At 38.2% G+C, this 19,740-nt stretch overlaps 1 protein-coding gene across 3 annotated transcripts in view; it reads left to right on the forward strand.

Moving 5' to 3' along the window:
- The window catches only part of IFNGR1 (interferon gamma receptor 1), a 34,131-nt gene that overhangs the window by 6,605 nt on the left and 7,786 nt on the right, over positions 1-19,740 (forward strand). The window contains exons 2-7 of one of the 3 annotated variants that reach the window (XM_027690099.1): positions 3,774-3,887; positions 4,219-4,404; positions 5,918-6,066; positions 6,774-6,945; positions 7,984-8,096; positions 14,923-15,177. In XM_027690099.1, the coding sequence (XP_027545900.1) occupies positions 3,774-3,887; positions 4,219-4,404; positions 5,918-6,066; positions 6,774-6,945; positions 7,984-8,096; positions 14,923-15,177 (989 nt within the window). Of the gene's footprint in view, positions 1-3,773; positions 3,889-4,218; positions 4,405-5,917; positions 6,067-6,773; positions 6,946-7,983; positions 8,097-14,922; positions 16,113-19,740 lie in introns of those variants that run through there. The other 2 variants (XM_027690090.1, XM_027690082.1) reach the window with 2 other exon arrangements.

Consider the following 19,740-nt stretch of genomic DNA (forward strand, 5'->3'; position numbering starts at 1 on the left):
CAATGAATTGCTGAAGCTCAATGAACAGCTAGAACATCTACATATATTAAAAACATTAAGTCCTTCTGCATATGCTTTAAGAATAGATTTTATTGGATATATAGCTGCTTCAAACTTGTATTTCATAAGTACTTTCCATAGGTAGTATTATTCAGAAGTGAAAAAGATAGTCAGGTTTCAAACTACTATAGAAGTCTTTCTTTATGTCTGTATGGTCTGCATATGTCTGACCCAGCTGAGATTTGTGAGAGATGTGCAGTGTGGTGTTCTTGACTTGGGGAAGTGAATGTATTAAAGAAGACAAGTTAGACTTGTTCTTCACAAGTTACACTTGTAGATAAAAGCAAGCATTTTCTGACTTTGCGATGGATGCTTCTGAAGCAGAACTGCATCATTTATTGTGTGCAAGTAGTGGATTAGTTCTAACTAGTGTCTTAGTCTTAGAAGATACCGCGAGCTACACTTGTTTCTGTTACTTTGAACAAAAACCCAACCCAACATCCCCCTTATTTCTTAGCAACGTGAAATCAAGCAGCCGCAGATACTTGCAGTAAAAAATGTCTTCCGGTGGAGTTTGGCATTTTATTTCCTCCCACATCTATTTCCTTAATGTCTGCTGTGCAAGTTTGCTAAAGATGTGAATGTGTACTTAATCTTAAATACATTAGTTAAGATAATTGCATATTGAGAAGATGTTTAATTATTGGTATACAGACATCCCACAGTAGTCACACCTGCAGGGTCTTTGCCATGGCATATGGCAGCAGTAATCTGGATTGTTTATATATGGGCAAATAAAAACATTTCTGTCCAAGTTACAAATTGATGCAGGTGTGAGTTTGCTAAGATAAACTGTGCAGTTGCATTCCCACGTCTGTTTTCTGTTAAATGTTCAACTTCTAGGTCACCCTGTGACCATGCTTGTCTTTGCTTTTACCCCTCTCTTACTTCTACCTTTGCTTTCCAGCATTCCAGTTCTTTATCCTCAAAATCCAAGCACATTTTAATTCCTTTTAGTTTGCTTAAAAACTAAAATTTCTTTTAGTTTGCTTGTAACTGACTCGCCTTTTATTCCTTTATTCTCTGGATGTAGAGTTGCTGTCTGGAGTTCTTTTATATTGTTTTACAATGCACATACACATCTCAATTTCTGTGAAAAAGTTGTTCTTGCTGCCACATCTGTTGGCTTCTCATCAACCAGTATTGCTGTCTTACAAGGCAAGGTGAAGTGGGGATGGAAATCACTTCATTTGAACTGGAGGCAAATTAGAACTTGTTGAGTGTTCTGTATAATGCATCACAACATGAATTGCTGATCAGTTTTCTTCTCACTTTTTCCACACTTACTTTCTCACTGTTGGAGTTTGCACCTTGAGTGTTGCTGCATTTATCTTTATTATAAATTAAAAGGAGTTTTGTGTTTAAAAGTGACCTTTGTGGCACTAGCTGATGTCATCATCTTCCAGTTTTGCCTGCTGAACAACATAGAACATGGTGTAATGTTTAAAAAAAAAAGAATTCTTCATCATGGGTTAAGTAAAACAGTGTTCATGTAAAGTATTATGCATTTTAATTGGCAATAGGCAGAAATAGCACTAGAAAGATTAGACATTAGAACTTTGAAAATCCACAATGTCCTCTGTGGTCTAGACTCTTGATGCCTGAATGAAATGAGGCTGGGGTGTCCCAAGGCTCAATCTCTGGACTGGCTGGAAGAGAAACCATTAGAAGTCAGCCAGTCTGAGTAAAGAGGCTGTGAACTGGACAATAAAGAGCATTTGTTTAGATCCCTCTGCAAGGCCTCACATACCTTGCGAAGGTCAACGACACCTCCCATTACAGTATCACTGGCAAATTTGCCAAAGGTGCATTCAACTCCTGCATCCATATCATTGGTAAAAATAGTGAACAGAACAGGCCCTAGGATTGAGCCCCAAGGAACACTGCTGGTCACGAGCCAGATACAGCTCCATTCACTGCAGGCCTTGGAGCTCTGCCCTTCGGCCAGTTCTTCACTCAGTGCACTGTGAACCTGCATGTGCCACAACTTGTTCAGGACGTGGTGAGGGACACCATCAAAAGCCTTACTAAAGTCTGGAAAAAGTACATCTACTGCTTTCCCTTCATCCACTAGGCAGATGACTTTATTGTAGAAGGATAATAAATCAGTTAAACATACTTTCACTTTGTGAACCCCTGTTGACTGTTCCTGATTGTTGTCTGTAGTTTCCTGGGTCTTTCCTCATGCCCTTCTTGTAAATTGAAATAGTGGCTAGTGTCCAGTCAGCAGTGACCTTCCCAAACCTTTGGCAGATGATGGAGGGGTCCTACTGTAACATCTGCTACCACCTTCAGTGCTCTGGGGTCAACCCCTTTTGTTAAGCAGTTTTATTTGTATAGTAGTACACAAAAGTTAAATTTAGTAAGGCTAACTACACTGCAGTACCTTAAAACTGCATATCTGAAGTAACATTTGTGTGCTTGACACCTCTTCTGTCAACTTGTCACCTTTTTCTTCATGTGGTTGTGAATTTGATGATTGTGTTTCTTTTTTTCCAATAGCTGAAATACCACTTTTGTACGTACTAAAGCATAAACCACAGAACCATTTACAGAGTATCTGTGTTACATGTATCAAACCTTGGTGGTTGATAGCATATCTCAGCCTCTGTGTATTACTTTCAGTAATGTGTTATATTTGTGGTCTTGCTCTCAAGATGTGAAAATTGTTTACTTTCCCTCAAAATATCACAGAGTGAAGTTGCAGCACTTGCTTTGTGAACAAGCAGCAGCCTAGAGCAGATCAAATATGAGTTACCTGTCAACATTTCATAAAAGCTATATTGAGATTACTAAAGATGCCAAACTAGGCATTGAGAAGCTGAGAAGCAACAGTTAAAATTGGTTGAGTGACCTTCATTTCTTTTCTCTTCCTGTCATGTGACAGCCTTCAATAGTTACAGGATCCTGTAATTTTCCTTCCCCTGCAGCTGCTCCTTTGATATCCCTGTGTCACTGTTTGTGTTTAGAAGAGATACTTACTGCACAAGGAAAACTGTCAATGCTGCTTTTTATTTTTGTGCTGTTTTACTACATTACCTCAGATGCTGTTTACTAAGTGTACTTTGAATGCTTTCTTGTGTATGGAACTGCATTATAGCTTCAGGGTTCAAATTCCTTACAAACGTTTGTAATTTATTTTTCTCATGACATGTTACTGAAAATACTGCTGGAGTGGTAGAAGTCATTATTAGAAATTCATGTTAAATCCAGGCTTTTCCCAGCAGGCCTGTTGTCTTTTGGCCTTGATAGTCCAGCTTTGGTATCTCCCACCTCACCCTCCACTCGCTCCAACTGAGTTTCTGAACAGAAAGAGAAACCTTCAGGAGCTGGGCTAATCTCCTCTAACTTGAGTAAATTCATACTATCTGTCTTGCTGATACATCTGTAAAATACCAACATAGGGGTGTAATCATCACTGCTTATGAACCTGATATGGGCTATCTAATGGACTTGCTTTCAATGGGCATGGGTTATTTGACGTTCTGGGTTGCAAACAGGATGAAAGCTGTCTCCGTAGGAGAGAGAATAATAAATCAGCTTACACGGCTCATATGTGTTTGTACTGGTGACAAAGTAGTTCATCGAGGGGGAAGTATTTGTGATTTAATGCCTATTATGTTGCCTTTTCCAAATAATTTAGGAGTGCATTTGACTGTTCTTGTACTTGAATAGGTCTGTTTATCAAAGTGCAATTGTTCTCTTTCTTCTAGTGCCTTCACCAACAGAGATTGTAGTAAGATCTGAAAATTTCAAAACTCTTTTGCATTGGCAGTATCCTCCTGTGTCTGAAACTCCTCATTTTATTGTGCAAATCAAGCCTTACAAGTAAGTTCTTACTATTTTGTCATTTCCTGTACCTTATATTCTCTGGAAGCACATAAAAGTAGTCAGTCATTACATTTCAGTCAGTTTTGTGTCTGTGTTGTAACAGGATGGTTGAGGTTGGCAGGGACCTCTTGAAGTCATCTGTTCCAACCCCTTTGCCCAAGCAGGTCATCCAAGACCATGTCCAGTCAGCTTTTGAATGTCCCCAGGGGAGGAGACTGCACAACCTGCTTGGGCAATCTGCCAGTACCTGGCCACGCTCACAGTTTTTTGTTATAGGAACTATATTGTACAGTATTGTGCAATTGAAATTGTATTAACTATTACTTGATCTCTTTTGCAGTTTTGGTGACTATAAGAACATCTCAACTTGTGTGAACACTTCAGCTCATTTTTGTGATCTCTCAGGGGAAATATGTGAGCCTTATTCGTCTCACTGGCTTCGACTTAAAGCTATTATTGGGTCACAACAGTCTGAATATGTTGAGACAAACGAATTTATTTTGCAAAGGCATGGTAAGTTGCATCATAACCTAAACCTTAGAATTTTTTCCCAAAATTTAGAAAGTTAATAATTATCCTTTTTTGTTGTATTATTATGTCTCTTTTGGAAATATCTTAAAGCCGGGATGAAACGAAGCTTGATGATTGTTTAGTAGGATTCCATAGTACTTGTTAGCCTTGATGCTGTGGTATCTGAATATTTATTTCAAAACATCTAAAGGCAAGAAGGTGATGCTGGTGATGCACTCTGTGAATCCTTTCCATATTCTTCCCTGCTGTCCCAGACACCAATTTAGGGCAGGAAACTGTCACCGTACACTATGGACCTTTAGGCATGACTGAAGTAGTTATGCCTTGCTTGACACTATAATGCCATGTACTGACAACTTTGGTACTAGGTACTATCTAGAAGCAATGGGATAGAATAACTATAGATAGATAGAATAACTGTAGATAGAATAACTGTAGAATAACTATAGATAGAATAACTGTAGCTGGATAACTAAGTTACCGATTCTTCATGTAAATCCTTTGGGCTGCTTTGGGAGAAATCAGTCTTTACATCAATACTGTAAAAGTAAATTTTGTGTCTAGAATCCAGGCCATTGCAGTACCATGTGGCAGGCCCTGGCATTGCATGGACAGTGCAAAGGAAATGCAACAGAGTGAGGAAAGACCAAGAGAATTCCTCTCATACTTGCTCCATTCTCAACATACACCTTTCAGGCAGAACGTGGCCCACGAAATTCTCTCTGGCTAGTGCTATGCCTTAGATAGAGCTTGATTTCTGCAATGCTGGAGCTGAAGGAGTGGAGTCCCTCTTTGTTTTCTGCTATGATTCCTTCCCCACCCAGAAGTCCTATGACTTGAAATAGGGGCTGGTTTCTAGTGTTTGACTAAGGGACAGAAGTCATGGTAATAATGCTGGGTTTGACAGTTTGCAGAAACTTGGTAGCTGCGTATGGAGAAAAGTGAAAAAATCCTTTTCCCAATGAACAAGAAACTCATGTTCGGTCAGATCATTAGACACCAAAAATTCACAGAGGCCATTGCGATGGGAAATCAGGTTTCCAAAGTACTGTTGCTCAAGGTGAGATGTGTTTGGCTTTTTGTGTAGTCTTTGTTTCAGTACAATATTGTTTTTAGCTGAGGTGATTTATGGTGAGATCTAGTCAGCAGTATCATGTTTGGTTCTTGTTCATGTGTATGTCAAATTGCTGTTAGTCTTTTCTATTGTCAGCTGAATTTTTATGGCCTTATATGTGTAGGAGAGTTGAATTGCTTAACAGTGGAATTCTTCATGGACAATCTGTTTCATTTTAGAAGCCAATTCATTAATGTATCCAAATGCCTTCATTACTTCTAAGCAACAGACAGGTCTGAGCACAGCTATGCAGTTTAACAGCAATGAAATAAACACGTAATTCTTCTCAAATCTCTGATGAAGTTTGGAAAGCTAACTATAAATAACATACTTTATGTTAAAAGCTTTGTCCTAATGGTGCTATGGTGCAATGTCTTGCAGGAAAAATAGGACCACCAAAACTGAATCTCTCAAGGCATGGTGATAAAATCGTGGTTGATATTTACCATCTTTTATTCCCTCATTCTTGTATTGAAGACATTTATTTAAAGCTCGAGTACCTGGTGACTTTTCAGAAAAGTAAAAATGAGGTAAGTTCCGAAAATAAAACCTCAAGTTGAAAACACTTGTTTATCTTAAATGCCTAAACAAGAGATTTACTCCTATGACAAATGGAGCAAACAGATACCAAGAAAAAAGTTGAAATCCTAAAATGTTGAGTGCATTACTGTGAGATATGTGACTGGAAGGTCTGGATTTTAGTTGTCCAAATGAATGGTTTTTAAAAAAAATTAGATTATTGCATTAGCTGTACACAAGATAGAGTTACTTGATTCCACACTATTGTTTCTACATACATGCTAAAATACTGGTAACTTTACTTAGACCCCTTTCACTTGTCTAGAGAGACCTTTCATTTAAGAAAATTACCTTTCAAGGTATTGATAACAGTTTATTTAGCAATCATGGAGGGTGAACTTGAGAAAAATTATGGTAGGTATGTTTACTTACAGTTACCTTTTTCATATGCATCCTGGTTCAAGTTTTATAAGCGAATTAGGAATGTGAATCTAGACTATGAACAGCACAAATTTTAGATGGAAAATAGCATGTTCTGATCAAATATAACATCTTAAGGTAGCCAGTAAGCTGATAGCTGAAGTTCACACAGCTTTTGCAAGGGATATAGGTTATATAGGAAACACATCTAATAGTGTTTTAATGTTTTTGGAAGTGTTGGAAGGTGCTGTAACATTGTTCTGTTGAGTCAAATCATGTGTCTTCTGTTTTTTTGCAGATTGAAGAGTTCTATGCAGACAACTGTACAATGGATAAGTGTAGCCTCAATATCGCAGTTCCTGATGAAGGTTCTACTTACTGTGTTTCAGCAAAGGGAATTTTTGAGGAACTGATGATTGGCACCCCATCAGAGGAAAGCTGTATTCTTATTCCTGTCAAGCAGAAATTGAGTAAGAGGATTTTAAAACTATAGTAAGAAAATACTAAGTCTGACCAGAGATCTGATCTAGCAAGTATTTGAGCTCTGATATAGCCATGGGATGCCTATGGGAGAATAGAAAAACAGGGAAAGTATGATCATTCTTTTCCAAATGCACTTTGACAGTTCTAAAGACCTTTAAAGATCACGTACAATTTTCAAGTAACCCTGACATTTTTTGGTTGCTTCTTCTGCTTCATTGGTGTCACAAAACCTGTTTCCATTGCACCTGATCATTGGTGTAATAAACAAATAACAAATGAATCATTCTCTGAGTTATGTCGGGGGCAGATTTGTCTCTTCTAACAACTCACTTTTTGCTCAGTCTCATCACTGTATGCAGACTTTTGAGTTTGAAACAACTATAAACTTGTGGTCATGAAATTTGTCTCTTAAAAGAACAAAAGGCAGCTAGTGACCCAACTTTGTATCTCTGATAACCTCTTACAAAGTTTTTAATGTTACTTTATTATGGCCTGAAATTTCAGTAGAGAAAAGAGATAAAATTGATAGAAACAGATGTGCTTTTTTTGTACACACAAGAGGTGCAGTATGAGTGAGGGGGGAGGACATTAAGGAGAGTCAGACTAGTGGAATCTTACTGGTAAAAGTTAAGAATTCTATGTTTTGGAAGATTTTGCATTTTACTTTTATTGTACATAAACTATGTGTAATTAGTTAATATGCTGTCACAGGGAAAATGTACAGATCTCTTAATCCCCATCTGTCATATCTTAAGGAACAAAAAATTAGTTATAGAATTCCTTTATTTCTATAAAAATGTGATTATATTTATCTAAATTGAAAATCTTCTGTCATGCTAGTTTTTATTTACTCAGTAAAAGTTTAATCAGTGAAGTTTTCTTGAGTAAGAAAAGGTAGTAAATTGACACATTCACACATTACAGCTAAGCATTCTGAGCTACTACAATTTCTGAAGTTATTCTAAATGATACAGCAGGGGCTTGTTTTTCCAAACTTCCTAGTAGATTTTGCTTTAACTTCTTAGGTGTACTATGTGTCATCATTGTGTGTGTTATTGGGAGCCTGAGCGTAATCCTGATGGTATATTGTGGCTGCAAGAGACTAAAGAAAAAGAACATAAAGCTGCCCAAGTCTTTGGTAAGTTCAGACTTCTTATCTGCATCAGGTTTTTAATATCCAACTGTTTAACTTGTATAACTACCACATCTTTATGCCTATCTCTTTCTTTGTTTGTTTGGGAATTTGGTTTTTTTTTACCATGGTGTAATAGATGTTTAGAATTTATGCCAGTCTAACATTCTGATAGCATCTGCAACCAGATGCCTTTTATTTTTTTTAGAGATAGATTTCAGTCTGTTTTTAACTGAAGTAGCAGTAGTTGGTCTAGTTTGAGAATTTAGTTCTTAAAAACTGAGTGTGTGTGTACCTAGGCAGGTTTGTGTTCATCCTAGTAGCAGAGACACAGAACCACAAAATCACTGAGATTAGAAGAGACTTTTGAGATTGTCTAGTCCAACCCTTTTGCTCAAGCAGGCTCAGCAAGAGCAGGTTACCCAGGATCATATCCAGATGACTTTTGAATACCTGCAAGGAAGGAGGCTCCACAGCTGCCCTGGGCAACCTGAGCAACCTGTTTAACCATCCTCACAGTTTTTCTTACATTCAAATAAAATTCCATGTGTTTCAGTTTGTGCTCATTTCCTTTTTTCCTGTCACTGGACAGCTGTGAGATTCTTTTCATTTAATGGTAATATTGCAATACTGCTAACTGCTACAATGTTCTTAGAGTTATGCAGAGCAGGGAGGGAGTAATAGAGCTGTAGGAAGAGGGAAGAACGACTAGGGGAGGTCTTTTCTCTCACTGAGCAGTCACAGGCAAGAGAGGTCAGCAGCTGCTCTATGTTAAAAGCTCCTTGTAGCTGTCCTTAGGAAACAGAGTGGATGTTCTTTAAAGAGCAGAAGCACTCCTTGGTTTCACATCAGGCGAGAGTGGAGCTTATAGAGCGAGTAGCCCATGATCTTTGATTCCATGTTCTTCAATTTCAAAACCCTTTAAAATGACCCCTCCATAGTGCAGGGCTGGCTCAATGCCTAAGATCCCCCTGGACCCTGCTTTCTTTGGAATAGAACATTAGGAGGAGATTACTCTGACTAAATGGAGGTATCCAAGCCACAGCAAAGTCCCTTTGTAATAAAGCAGTAATCTAGTCCATCAACCTGTGCAGCACAAGATGATTCGTCTTGTTCTAAAATAATATTCACTTCTGGTCAGACAAAATGCACTCTAAAATTCCTTTTTCTTTCCATGGACTGTGATGGAGCCATGAGACTAGTTTGGTTTGGTCATAGCTGTTCACACTGCAGACTTCAAAAAATCAGATGAGAGAAACCTCTACAATGGAATCTGCAGCTAGGCCCCAATATCAAAACACACAGGCCTGTAGAGACACTGCAGACTTTTTGTCATCTTCACATCAGTATGTAATTGTCTGAATACATACAGTTATGTACGTGCACAGATCACTAATTTTTTGTGAGGTTCATTATGGCAAAAGATGGCTCAGTCAGAACGACGTGCTCAATGGATCCATAGTTATTTTGGCTTCCCAGTACCACTGCGATATCACATCTAAAGGATCGGGAAAAATGCACAAGTAGAATGTGTGCTCCTTGATGCCTGTGAGCTTTCTGATGTGTGCTCCCAAGTTCACGTTTGAGCTCACTTTGTAGAAACTCATTTGTGTGCCCATATGCTCATTTTACTGGGCTGTATGTTATCTTGCGATTCCCAGGTTCCAGTGTACCACAGTGTAGTTCACGTTCTACATCGTGCTTTATCGCTAAGGAGCTGAGGGAGACCTATAACTATTTATAGATATTGTTACCTGGGTGGTCAGGCACTGAGACAGGTCTCCCAGGGGAATGGTCACTACCCGAAGCCCATCATTGTTCAAGAAACATTTGGACCATTCTCTTAGATGTATGGTTTAACTTCCAGATTGCTCTCAGTGGAGTCAGGAGTTGGACTCTGATCCTTGTGGGTCCCTTCCAAATCAGGATATTCTGTGACTCCATTTCCATTGAAGTCTCTAGTGACAAAAATAAATTGCAGAACTCATGAGGATAGTTTCAATACAGGTGATACGAATAATGTGGGAATGTAAAACGAACAGTTAGAAACTCATGAATAATTACTTTTATGGTTAGTAATTTAAAGTGGTGAGTAAATAATGTATTTAATTAATATGAATGATAAGTTTAATTATATGACATTATAGACTTCTTGGAGCTGAGAGCCTGTCACCGACATTTGAGTATGTACTAGGCATTTGTTTCTGTACAGGTTATGACCATTGTGCTTTACCTGAGCTTATCTGAAAATAAAATATTTGGGGAGTTTTTCCATCTGTTAAAAGGCTAGACAAGATTTCCTAACTTAGGACTATTGCCTTCCAGCGATCTGCTTCCTGACAGCTTTAAGTAGATGCTAAAACATCATTCAAATGATTTTTAGCAAGTTGGAATTCTCCAACAGAAGAAAAAAAAAAAAGAATAACCATCAAGCAGTTGCCTTTGTGAGTCTCATATACCCAGAGAAAAGAAAAAAAAAATCCATTGCCAATTAGATCTCAAGAGCTTTTATATTGTCTTTTCTATCCTTTTTGTGACTCCCAGGAATTGCACGTCAGTCATGTATTGGTCCTACTCCCAGTGCAACTGTCATTCAGTATGGGCATTGAATGGTTGTCTTCATTAGAGAACATGTTTGTTTAAATGTTTTAAACATCATTATAAATAGTGGGACCCTACCAGGAATATGCATATAGTGAAATGGGACAGCCTTCATCGCATTAGTCTTCTGGCTGGATCACAGGAATCTCGTGTTTCAGCAGCCCAGCTGTAGTTAAAACTTTCTTTTATGTCACAAAAAGTGTTACAGGAGGCTGTCTCTTTCCACCCACCGTCTTCAGTCATTGCAATTGGTCCTGAATGTGGTTATTCCTGTACTAGATTTTTGTTCAAAGATTTGTGATAAGGGCTTATCCACTTTAAAAGGAACCTGGTATTAATTTGCTGATACGCTGTGGGCATCTGTCTCTGCTTTAACTTTACTATCTTTTTCTTCAGTACCTTTTATCTTTAAAATGATGGCAGATATTTTAGTGGATAGAAAACATCCATTCCATAAGAGAAGGACTCAACTTTCACTTCAGACTCATACTTAAGTCAACTTTTCTGCTATCTGCTGATGCTTTCTCTGATTCTGACAGGAGTGACAAGGCTGTATTCTCTCTTTGTAGAATGCTTACAGATATTCAGGAAACATTTGAGAATTTTCTTTGCAGCTCTGGTTTTTTTAGTTATACAACATATATTTTTCATCTGGAGAAACTGTAATTGTTCCTGTAAATTTTGACTTATACTTGCCTCAAGTAATTGTCATCTTACAAGAGAGAAGCTGCTTCGTTATCTTTTGCGAAAATGTTTTTTTTTCCTATGAGCATCTATAGGGCAGTAACATAGTCTTCTATTTGTAAATTTACACATCATTAATGTGTTGTGAAATCATGCAAAGACCATGCAGATTTTTGTCACTGTCCTAATAAGATTTGAAAGGGACTTTTCAAACTCTCCTCCAGAAAACGTGCACCTGAAAATTACTGGGAATTCATACATGGACAAGTCCTTAGAAAAGAAAGTTAAGAAAGAATCTGTTAATTACACTAACTGTTATGGTTTGCTTGGGAGATGTTATTTATCTGTATTCTTGAGCCAGGCTTTCAGCAGTATATCTCCCTCATCTCTTGAGACAGTGAAAGTCCTGAAAGCTCAGGTGCTCTCATTGGAGACAGGAAGCTGTGTGAGCACCTGCATATGCCAGGAAATACTGCTGACATCCATCTTAAGCTCACTGGCTGTCAGTCTGCCAGTATTAGATAACGTGAAAAAAAGAAAAAACATTAACTTACCTATGGCAAATACTTTTCTTCCAATAGCAACCATATCTTAATTATGCTTGTTGCTTGAGATACTTTGAATGGCATTTCAGTTAGTGTAATGAGATGTGATTCTTATCTTTGAAGCTAGAAACAACTGTATGAATTTCTAAGTTGTCTTGTAGTCATGACTCAGTGACTCTTAGAAAACCTTTGGTACTGGGAAATCCCCAGGAGTTTTTTCTGATCGCTTCCTTCTTTCAGGGATAGGAATGGGAGTGCCTTTGCACCATCTTGTGTTGGTCAGGAACTTGCCAAGAGAAAAATGGGTTTCCTTTTTGAGAAGTCTTGGATGTAGTTGTACAGGGAATAGGTATTTTATTCTCAAAGTCTCTAAGTATATTCACTGTGAAATGCAGGACCTGTGTAAGAGTACAAGGCGATCCCTTAACATATTTTAGGACTGTGATTTTTAGAGCCGTGTGAAAATCCTAAAGGGACAGAAACAAGTACTCATTGATTTAACATGGAAAGTTGTAAAGGAAGATTTTAGCAATAGTTCCTGTAATATTTTGTTTTAATTCACATTCCTCAAGTATTCCATCTTACACAGAGAATTATCTTCTCTTGTCACTTGCTGTGATTTTTGCTAGATTTTTACTACCCCCCCGCCTGAAAAAATATAAATGCTGGTCCCTTCAAGGTCAGTGTTGTAAGCATGAATATCCAATATTTTTTCAAATATCTGTATAAAGAGGTTTTAAAAAAAGTACAATTATCCTACCAGCTGTTCTTAGCATTTTCAGTATCTACCCATTATTGATTGGATTCTGGTTTTTGCAACTAACTTTTAAGCATCTGCATCTTATGAATTAGTGGTTTCCATGAATTCTCATGAAAATTACTCTGAATATTCTTTATATAGTATTCTGACTGTCTCCACATAACAGAAAATAAAGATCCAGATATACTGATGGCTGAATGGCAGCTAGGTTGTAGTGTGTCAGGAGCCACCTTAAGGCACTTTTTACAAGTTTTTCAGTGGCAGCCCTTGATTCCGGAGGGGTTGTCTCACCTTGGTGGTGCTCACACAGCTGTTTGTAAAACTCACTTAGATTACAAATAACTGCTCTCCAGGGAGTGTTTGTTTGGTTTCTGGTGGTGGTTGTTTGTTTGCTTGTTTTTTCTAAATTGCAGTGGTTTCATCAATCCAGCCTAAACCACAGTAGCATGAACAGATATCAGGGCTACTGAGGGAAAGGATAACAGAGCTGAAGTGAGAGGTAAAGGCAAGTTCTAATGAAGTTAGCACACTGTGAAGGTATGAATGTGAAGCTTAAGTCTCACAACCTTTTGATCAGGGAAGACTCTTGAATAGCACAGTTAGATTTGATCATTTGGTTTTGATGGCCCTCTCAGTTCTTAGACTAATACAGACTGGGAGATTCTTTATGCCTGTTGGTAACTTTTCTTAACATTATTTTTCTTCCCCATTCCTCTTCCTACCTACATCCCTTTCTTCCTAATTTGCCTCAATCTGAAATTTCAATGAGATTATTTTTTACAAAGTATCTAAAAAACAGTGATTGTGTATTTTATTAATAAATGTGCATATCTATAATACTTGATAGTCTGTGACACATCTATATAGGGAATTACAAAATTTGGAAAAGGGCACTATTAATTAACTCTTTCTCCCTAGGCATTCTGTTATCTTTAGGGAACACCATCAAACAGCTGAAAATTTACCCTACTTTGTTTTTCATATGTTTGTATTCTTGAGAACTCATTAAAAAAAAAAATAGGATGGTCTAAACAACCTGAAGGCGTATCATAATTGCTTAAAACAAGCTGGAGCCTGGCCATTGAAGGAATTCATATGATCACCCTGTGGAGGGACTTCAAAGTGAAAGATTAAAGTTTGTTGCAGCATTTGAGGGAGTGCTTAGTGACACCGCGAAATAACTAGGAAAACTTTGTCATAGATACGATTACTGGGTATGTTGTCCTGAACACAGGCTCATTACCTGGTGTGCAGCACCAATTAATGCACTGAGGTGAGGTATTTCAGTTTTTTATTCTAATTTATGCAAAGTAATGAGCTAGGTAGTAACCCACAAAAGGCTGGCTCACCGATCATCAAAAATTTACAGTATTTATAGGTTTTAACAAAAAAAGGCATCAGCAGTCATTGGTTTATACTTTTTATAAATTAGTACTTCACCCCCTGTTTGCTAGTTATCTCTCTCCCTTCTCATGCTGATTACTCTGCATGTGCAGTTCTTCCCTCCGTTTGAGTCTGGGGTCCGTTTTGAGTCAGTGAGTTGGTGGTCACAGTCTCTACTGCCAGAATTACCTTTCCCCCAGTTACTGCTCAGCTCTGCTGACTTCACTCCTGGTGGCTCTCATCCAGACAGCCCATTCATCTCGGTATTGTCTTCCCTTTTCCTTAAAACAAAAGATTAGCTAAGCATACAATATTCACCGTGCAATTGCTTAATCATACCTGTCCAGCTACAACTACTGATTAACAACTAAAGTTTGATTCAAATCTTGAGGGGCTTGACATCAGGTATACATAAAGGTTCTTGTGCCATTTTAAGTCTCTTTCTAAAGTTCGCTCCCCTCCCAGTTGAGACAGTTGTCAGACATTGTTACAGGCATTGTAAGTTGCACTCATTAACTATGGAGTATGAAAGCTTTTCCTAGCGAGTTGAAGAGTATTATGTCTTTTCTTCTTTTGCTATTTTCCTTTACATTGAAAACTTCAACTGATTTAAAATACAGTGGGTGACATGAAATGGATTTGGTCCTTGCAAATGTGTTTGCACAGAGAAAGCATTTTTGAAAAATTGCATAAAAGTTTCAATGAAACAGTTGGAAAACATGGATATAGGCTAATGACTGTGCCCGATTCTAATTTTGCAAATTTGTTTTGGGATTGGTTATAATGACCTTAAATTATATTATCAACTTGTATCTTTTTTTAACCTCTGAACTGAAAGGGATTTTTTTTTTCATTTAAGGTCAATGTGATGAGAAACCTAAATAAAGACACCTTACTTATAAGGCCAAAATCAGAGGGAAAGTATATATCTGTAATAAACTTCACGTCAGGCCAGTCAGCATTGCCAGTGAATGGTGAAGTAACATTGCTGGAGATAGAGCCAGAAGAAGAAACTGTTAGTCCTAAGAATTCCGGCGAAGGAGAATCTTCTGTTTCTACCCCAGAGGCACCAGCCAAAGCAGAAGAGGAGTCTCTGCAGGAAAGCACAGAGGAGGTATCTTTTGATGCTGATGGACAGAATTACAAAGTAAAAGAGAGTTATTTCATTTCTGACAGTAGCCAAATGGATATATGCAGTAACTCTTCAGGTACAGAGGTTTCTCCCACAGAAACACAGCAAAAAGTCATTCCAAGCAGCTGTTTCAAGTTTTCTGGCTATGACAAGCCTCATGTTCCATTAGATATGTTAATGATAGATGTTGGTGAAGAACAGCCTGTGAATACTTACAGGCCAACTGAGTAACCAGGATAACCAAAGTGTTTAACCAGAGGTTTAGCTCAGGAAAAGCAGCATTACTGAAGATTATGGAAAATCTGGGTTAAATTGTGAACATCTGCGAGTTGTACTTGTTCTGATCCAACCAAAGTAACCAGTACACAAGTGAAAGTAGTGCCTGAAAATTGCATAAAAATGTGGGGAAATTTCATAATAATCACTTTTAGAAGTGTTTTTGTATATGATATAATTTAGTATTTCCTATTTGAAATAGTATTCTGTGCTTTTTAACAATACTCTACAGGAAACATACCATTAGTCACTTCTATTTCAGATCCTTTTCAAAATTAAGTCGATGAACGTAGTGCTTAAGAAGTCCTTTATTTGATTATGATAGAGATGTACAAGAAACGTTTGAGACTTTTTGCCATTATTGGAGGTGCCCTCTTGATTGTCTTCTTCTCTTGAGTATTTTTGTATTAAATGCTAATATTTCTTTTAAGGACGAGTATGATTATACGCTCTTCCTGTATAATTTAAGAATTTGGTTCCATGTTAAAGAAGTAGGGAGTAATGGCCATAAACTAAAAACGCACAAAGTTGCACCTCAACATGGGGAAGAACTTTCTTACACTGAGGGTGGCAGAGCACTGGAGCAGACTGCCCAGGAAGGTCGTGGAGTCTCCCTCTCTGGAGACATTCAAAACCCACCTGGACGTGTTCTGTGTCACCTGCTCTAGGCGACCCTGCCTTGGCAGGGGGGTTGGACTGGATGATCTCCAGAGGTACCTTCCAACTGGATTTCATGATTATAGGAAAGAACCAGTTACTTGTAGTTTTTCCTGTGACTAGGAATATGTTATTAGAATCATAGAATATCCTGAGTTGGAAGGGACCCATAAGGATCGTCGAATCCTAACTCCTGGCCCTGTACAGGACAGCCCCAAGAATCACATCATGTGCCTTAGAGCATCATCCAAATACTTCTTGAACTCTGTCAGGCTTGGTGCTGTGACCAACTTCTCTGAGGAGCCTATTTCAGTGCCCAACCACTTCACCCTCTGGGTGAAGAACCCTTTCCTAATATCCAACTTAAACCTGCCTGAAACAGTATCATGCCATTCCCTCGGGGTCCTGTCACTGGTCAGCACAGAGAAGAGATCAGTGCCTGCCCCTCCTCTTCCCCTCATGAGGAAGTTGTAACTGTGATGAGGTCTCCCCTCAGTCTACTCCAGGCTGAACAGACCAAATGCCCTCAGCTGCTCTTTATACGCCTTCCCCTCAAGGCCCTTCACCATCTTTGTAGCCCTCCTTTGCACTCTTTCAGGATCATCGCTTCATAGATTTCAGTTAATTAGCAAGAGACAGTATCCTTTGTAGCTCAAGTCCTGTGACTAAAAAAAAACCTATCTGTTTTTAAAACTTTGAGTATGGCTACATCCATTTGGATCACCTAGATACCTTGCGTAACCATGTCACATTCTGGATAACTCTGGAATGTATTAGCATGCTGGCTGATCATTATTGAAAAAAGTGTCTAATGGGTAGTTGCACAAATTCTTAAGAAAATGTTTTCAAAATTCAAAAGCCTGTTTCTTCTGGGGCATTTTTATCGTGATTCTTAGAACAATATAATCCTTAAATAGAAATCAATCGGATGATGCCTGCTGAGCTGGTGCTACGAAAAAAATTCAGGAGCCGTAAGCTGGGGTGAGATAAGAAAGGGTTTAATTATGCCAAGGCAAGAGATGTTATGATGTGCGCGCGCTGGGCTGTGCCCGAGATGTTACATTTATAACAATATTTGGCCAATCCCAAGTGTGTCCTCCCTGTGGCTTTTGCTCTGGTCCACCCCCTGGCCCGCCTCTTGGAATTGGGTCTGGGGTGCTTTTTGGGACCCCCTCTTCATCATCTTCAGCGTACAGAGAGCAGGGTGACCCAGTTCTTTGGCTCTGTCCTGCAGTTTAGGTCAAGATACAAGCGTTCTCCAAACAAGATAGGGTTGCCTTGACAAGAGACAAAACATTTTCTACTGGATATGGGGGTAGGGTGATATGGGGGTATGGAATGGGGTGAGATGATTAAGGAATGTATAAACTAAAGGGTACTATGGGGATGAGGGAGAAAGGGTTTCTAAAATCTACTTCTATTACCTATAAAACTTATAAGGTAGAAAAATAAGAAAATCATTATGGGCTTAAGGCATCAGGACTTCTTCCAAACATGTTTTCTAGCAGGTTGAAAATTACTACCATGTTTCCCCTTTTTATGATGTAACTTGGGAACTACACAAAATCACCTCCCTCTAAAAATACATCTCAAGACAACAGAAAAATAATGTGGTAAGTTGTAGTTCATAAGCTATTGTCATCTGACAGCCTTCTGAATTCTGTAGTATAGAGATTGTAGTTTTGAAAACTGAGGGATAAGGATCTTATCTTTTTATATTTTTTTAATAATTAAAATCCATGCAATCCATTTATTTACCCTTAGTCAAGATTTGGTAGGTATTTTCTATTTGTAGGATATGTTTACAGTAATTATTAATGTAGCTTAGTTCAGAACAAAAGGATGCTTTACAGACACAAGTTGGTCCGTTCGTACAAAATTGTATCTTTGTTTTAAAAGATATTTTTATAGGATTATCAGAAGTGTTAGCATGTTAGAGCAGATGGTTTTGAAGGAAAACCAGTGTCGTAGTACTTCTGTCCTTATATTTCTCAGTGATATGAGTATTCTTAAGATGAAGTTAGCCTACACAGCAGTTTATGGGCTGCTTCCATTCCTGCATATATCAGATATTGACCACAATGGTACAAAAGATTTAAAAACAATAGCTATTTTTCACATCACTACCCACAGGAAGGTAACAGATTGCTTATCAGGATTTTGATAATTATAGGAAAAGCCAAATCGAGCACGTGAATTTTGTAGTTATGCTGTAATGGAAAACCCGACTCAAAAGACTTCGGTATTTGTTAGCTGGCTGTGATTTGTTTCTGCATTATATTCAAACATAGTGAGACTGCCTAGCAACTGTTTCAAAGTGACTTACTGCTTGGGATCCATTAATGTGTAGGCATCTCCATGGCAGAAGTGCAGAAAATAACTCTCTTGGTGTTACAAGAAGGCTTTTTGAAAGTCAGCTTTAATTTGCATTTGAAACTACAACTGAACTGACCTTTTTCAGTTAGTGATGTGGTTCATATCTGAAGCTTCTAGCTGTCTATCTGCTAAGGAGATGAGCAGCTGCATCTTATGCAGAGCTTGGAGTTGATGTAATTTCTTTCTGGGTTTGGAGGTTTGTTGACAAATATGAACTGTAATAAATACCTCAGGACTTTATAAATGTCAGGTAACTGTTTAAGCTAAACTTTGCTCAGAAGGGATAAATAGAAACTGTGAAGTTACCTTGGTTTTGGGAAGAAGTTTCTGATCAGACAGTTTGCTGAGTATCTTCTTTGCAACTGCTCAGAGTATTATATCTACTTGCAATTAGTAGTTTGTTTTCCTTCTGTCAGTCTTGCCCCCAAAAAAATATATGGATGTTCTCCAAGAAGGGCAGGAGTTAGCTGTAGTTCCATTTGATATCTCTGCCTCAAAGCCAAGATCCTGTCAGAAGCATTCCTGTCAGAATTTCTTGGAAAATTAAATTTACATTCTTAGCAGTGCATGTGGAAACCCTGGTGCTGTTAGGAGCTAAGACTCAGCATCTTAGATTTGTGTGAACATAAGAGATCACTAAGTGTTTTACATTCTGGAAGGTTCTCCTTTGCTGCCACACTGGAAGAGGAATGCAGATAGATGCATTTTAAAACCAAGTGACTGTCTCAGATTCTTCTCTTCCCCCTGCAATACAGCTACACTGTACATTGTTCTGAATCTTTCAAGTCATATGTAGTCGTGTGTGAGTAAAACGACCCAGCCAAGAGCTAGGACATAATTAAGAACAAGTGTTAAGATCAATAAGATGAATAAGAAATGACACAGAAATAAATCATAAACATATGGGAAGAATTTGGCATGGCAGATAGTCACGTGTAATGGAAAGGCACTGTTATTTTGTAAGCTGAAAATCAAGAACAGTGACATGAGTGCTTTTTACTGTACCACATATATATATATATATCCACACACATATGCACACAACTGACATCCTCTTGTAATATCACAAGGTTAAATGTATTTTTTAATGAAAATTTGTGACCTCTAATTACAAAAGCCACTGAATTAGCACCATCCCTGCAGGTCTGTCTTCTGTGTACTATGTACTTAACAAGTAGCCAATAGCACAAGAATAGTTTAGATGTTTGAATTGTTCAGACCAGCTTACAGGTTTTA

This window comes from Neopelma chrysocephalum, unplaced genomic scaffold, assembly GCF_003984885.1.
Source record: "Neopelma chrysocephalum unplaced genomic scaffold, ASM398488v2 Primary Assembly neopelma1_23, whole genome shotgun sequence".
NCBI classification, from domain to species: domain Eukaryota; kingdom Metazoa; phylum Chordata; class Aves; order Passeriformes; family Pipridae; genus Neopelma; species Neopelma chrysocephalum.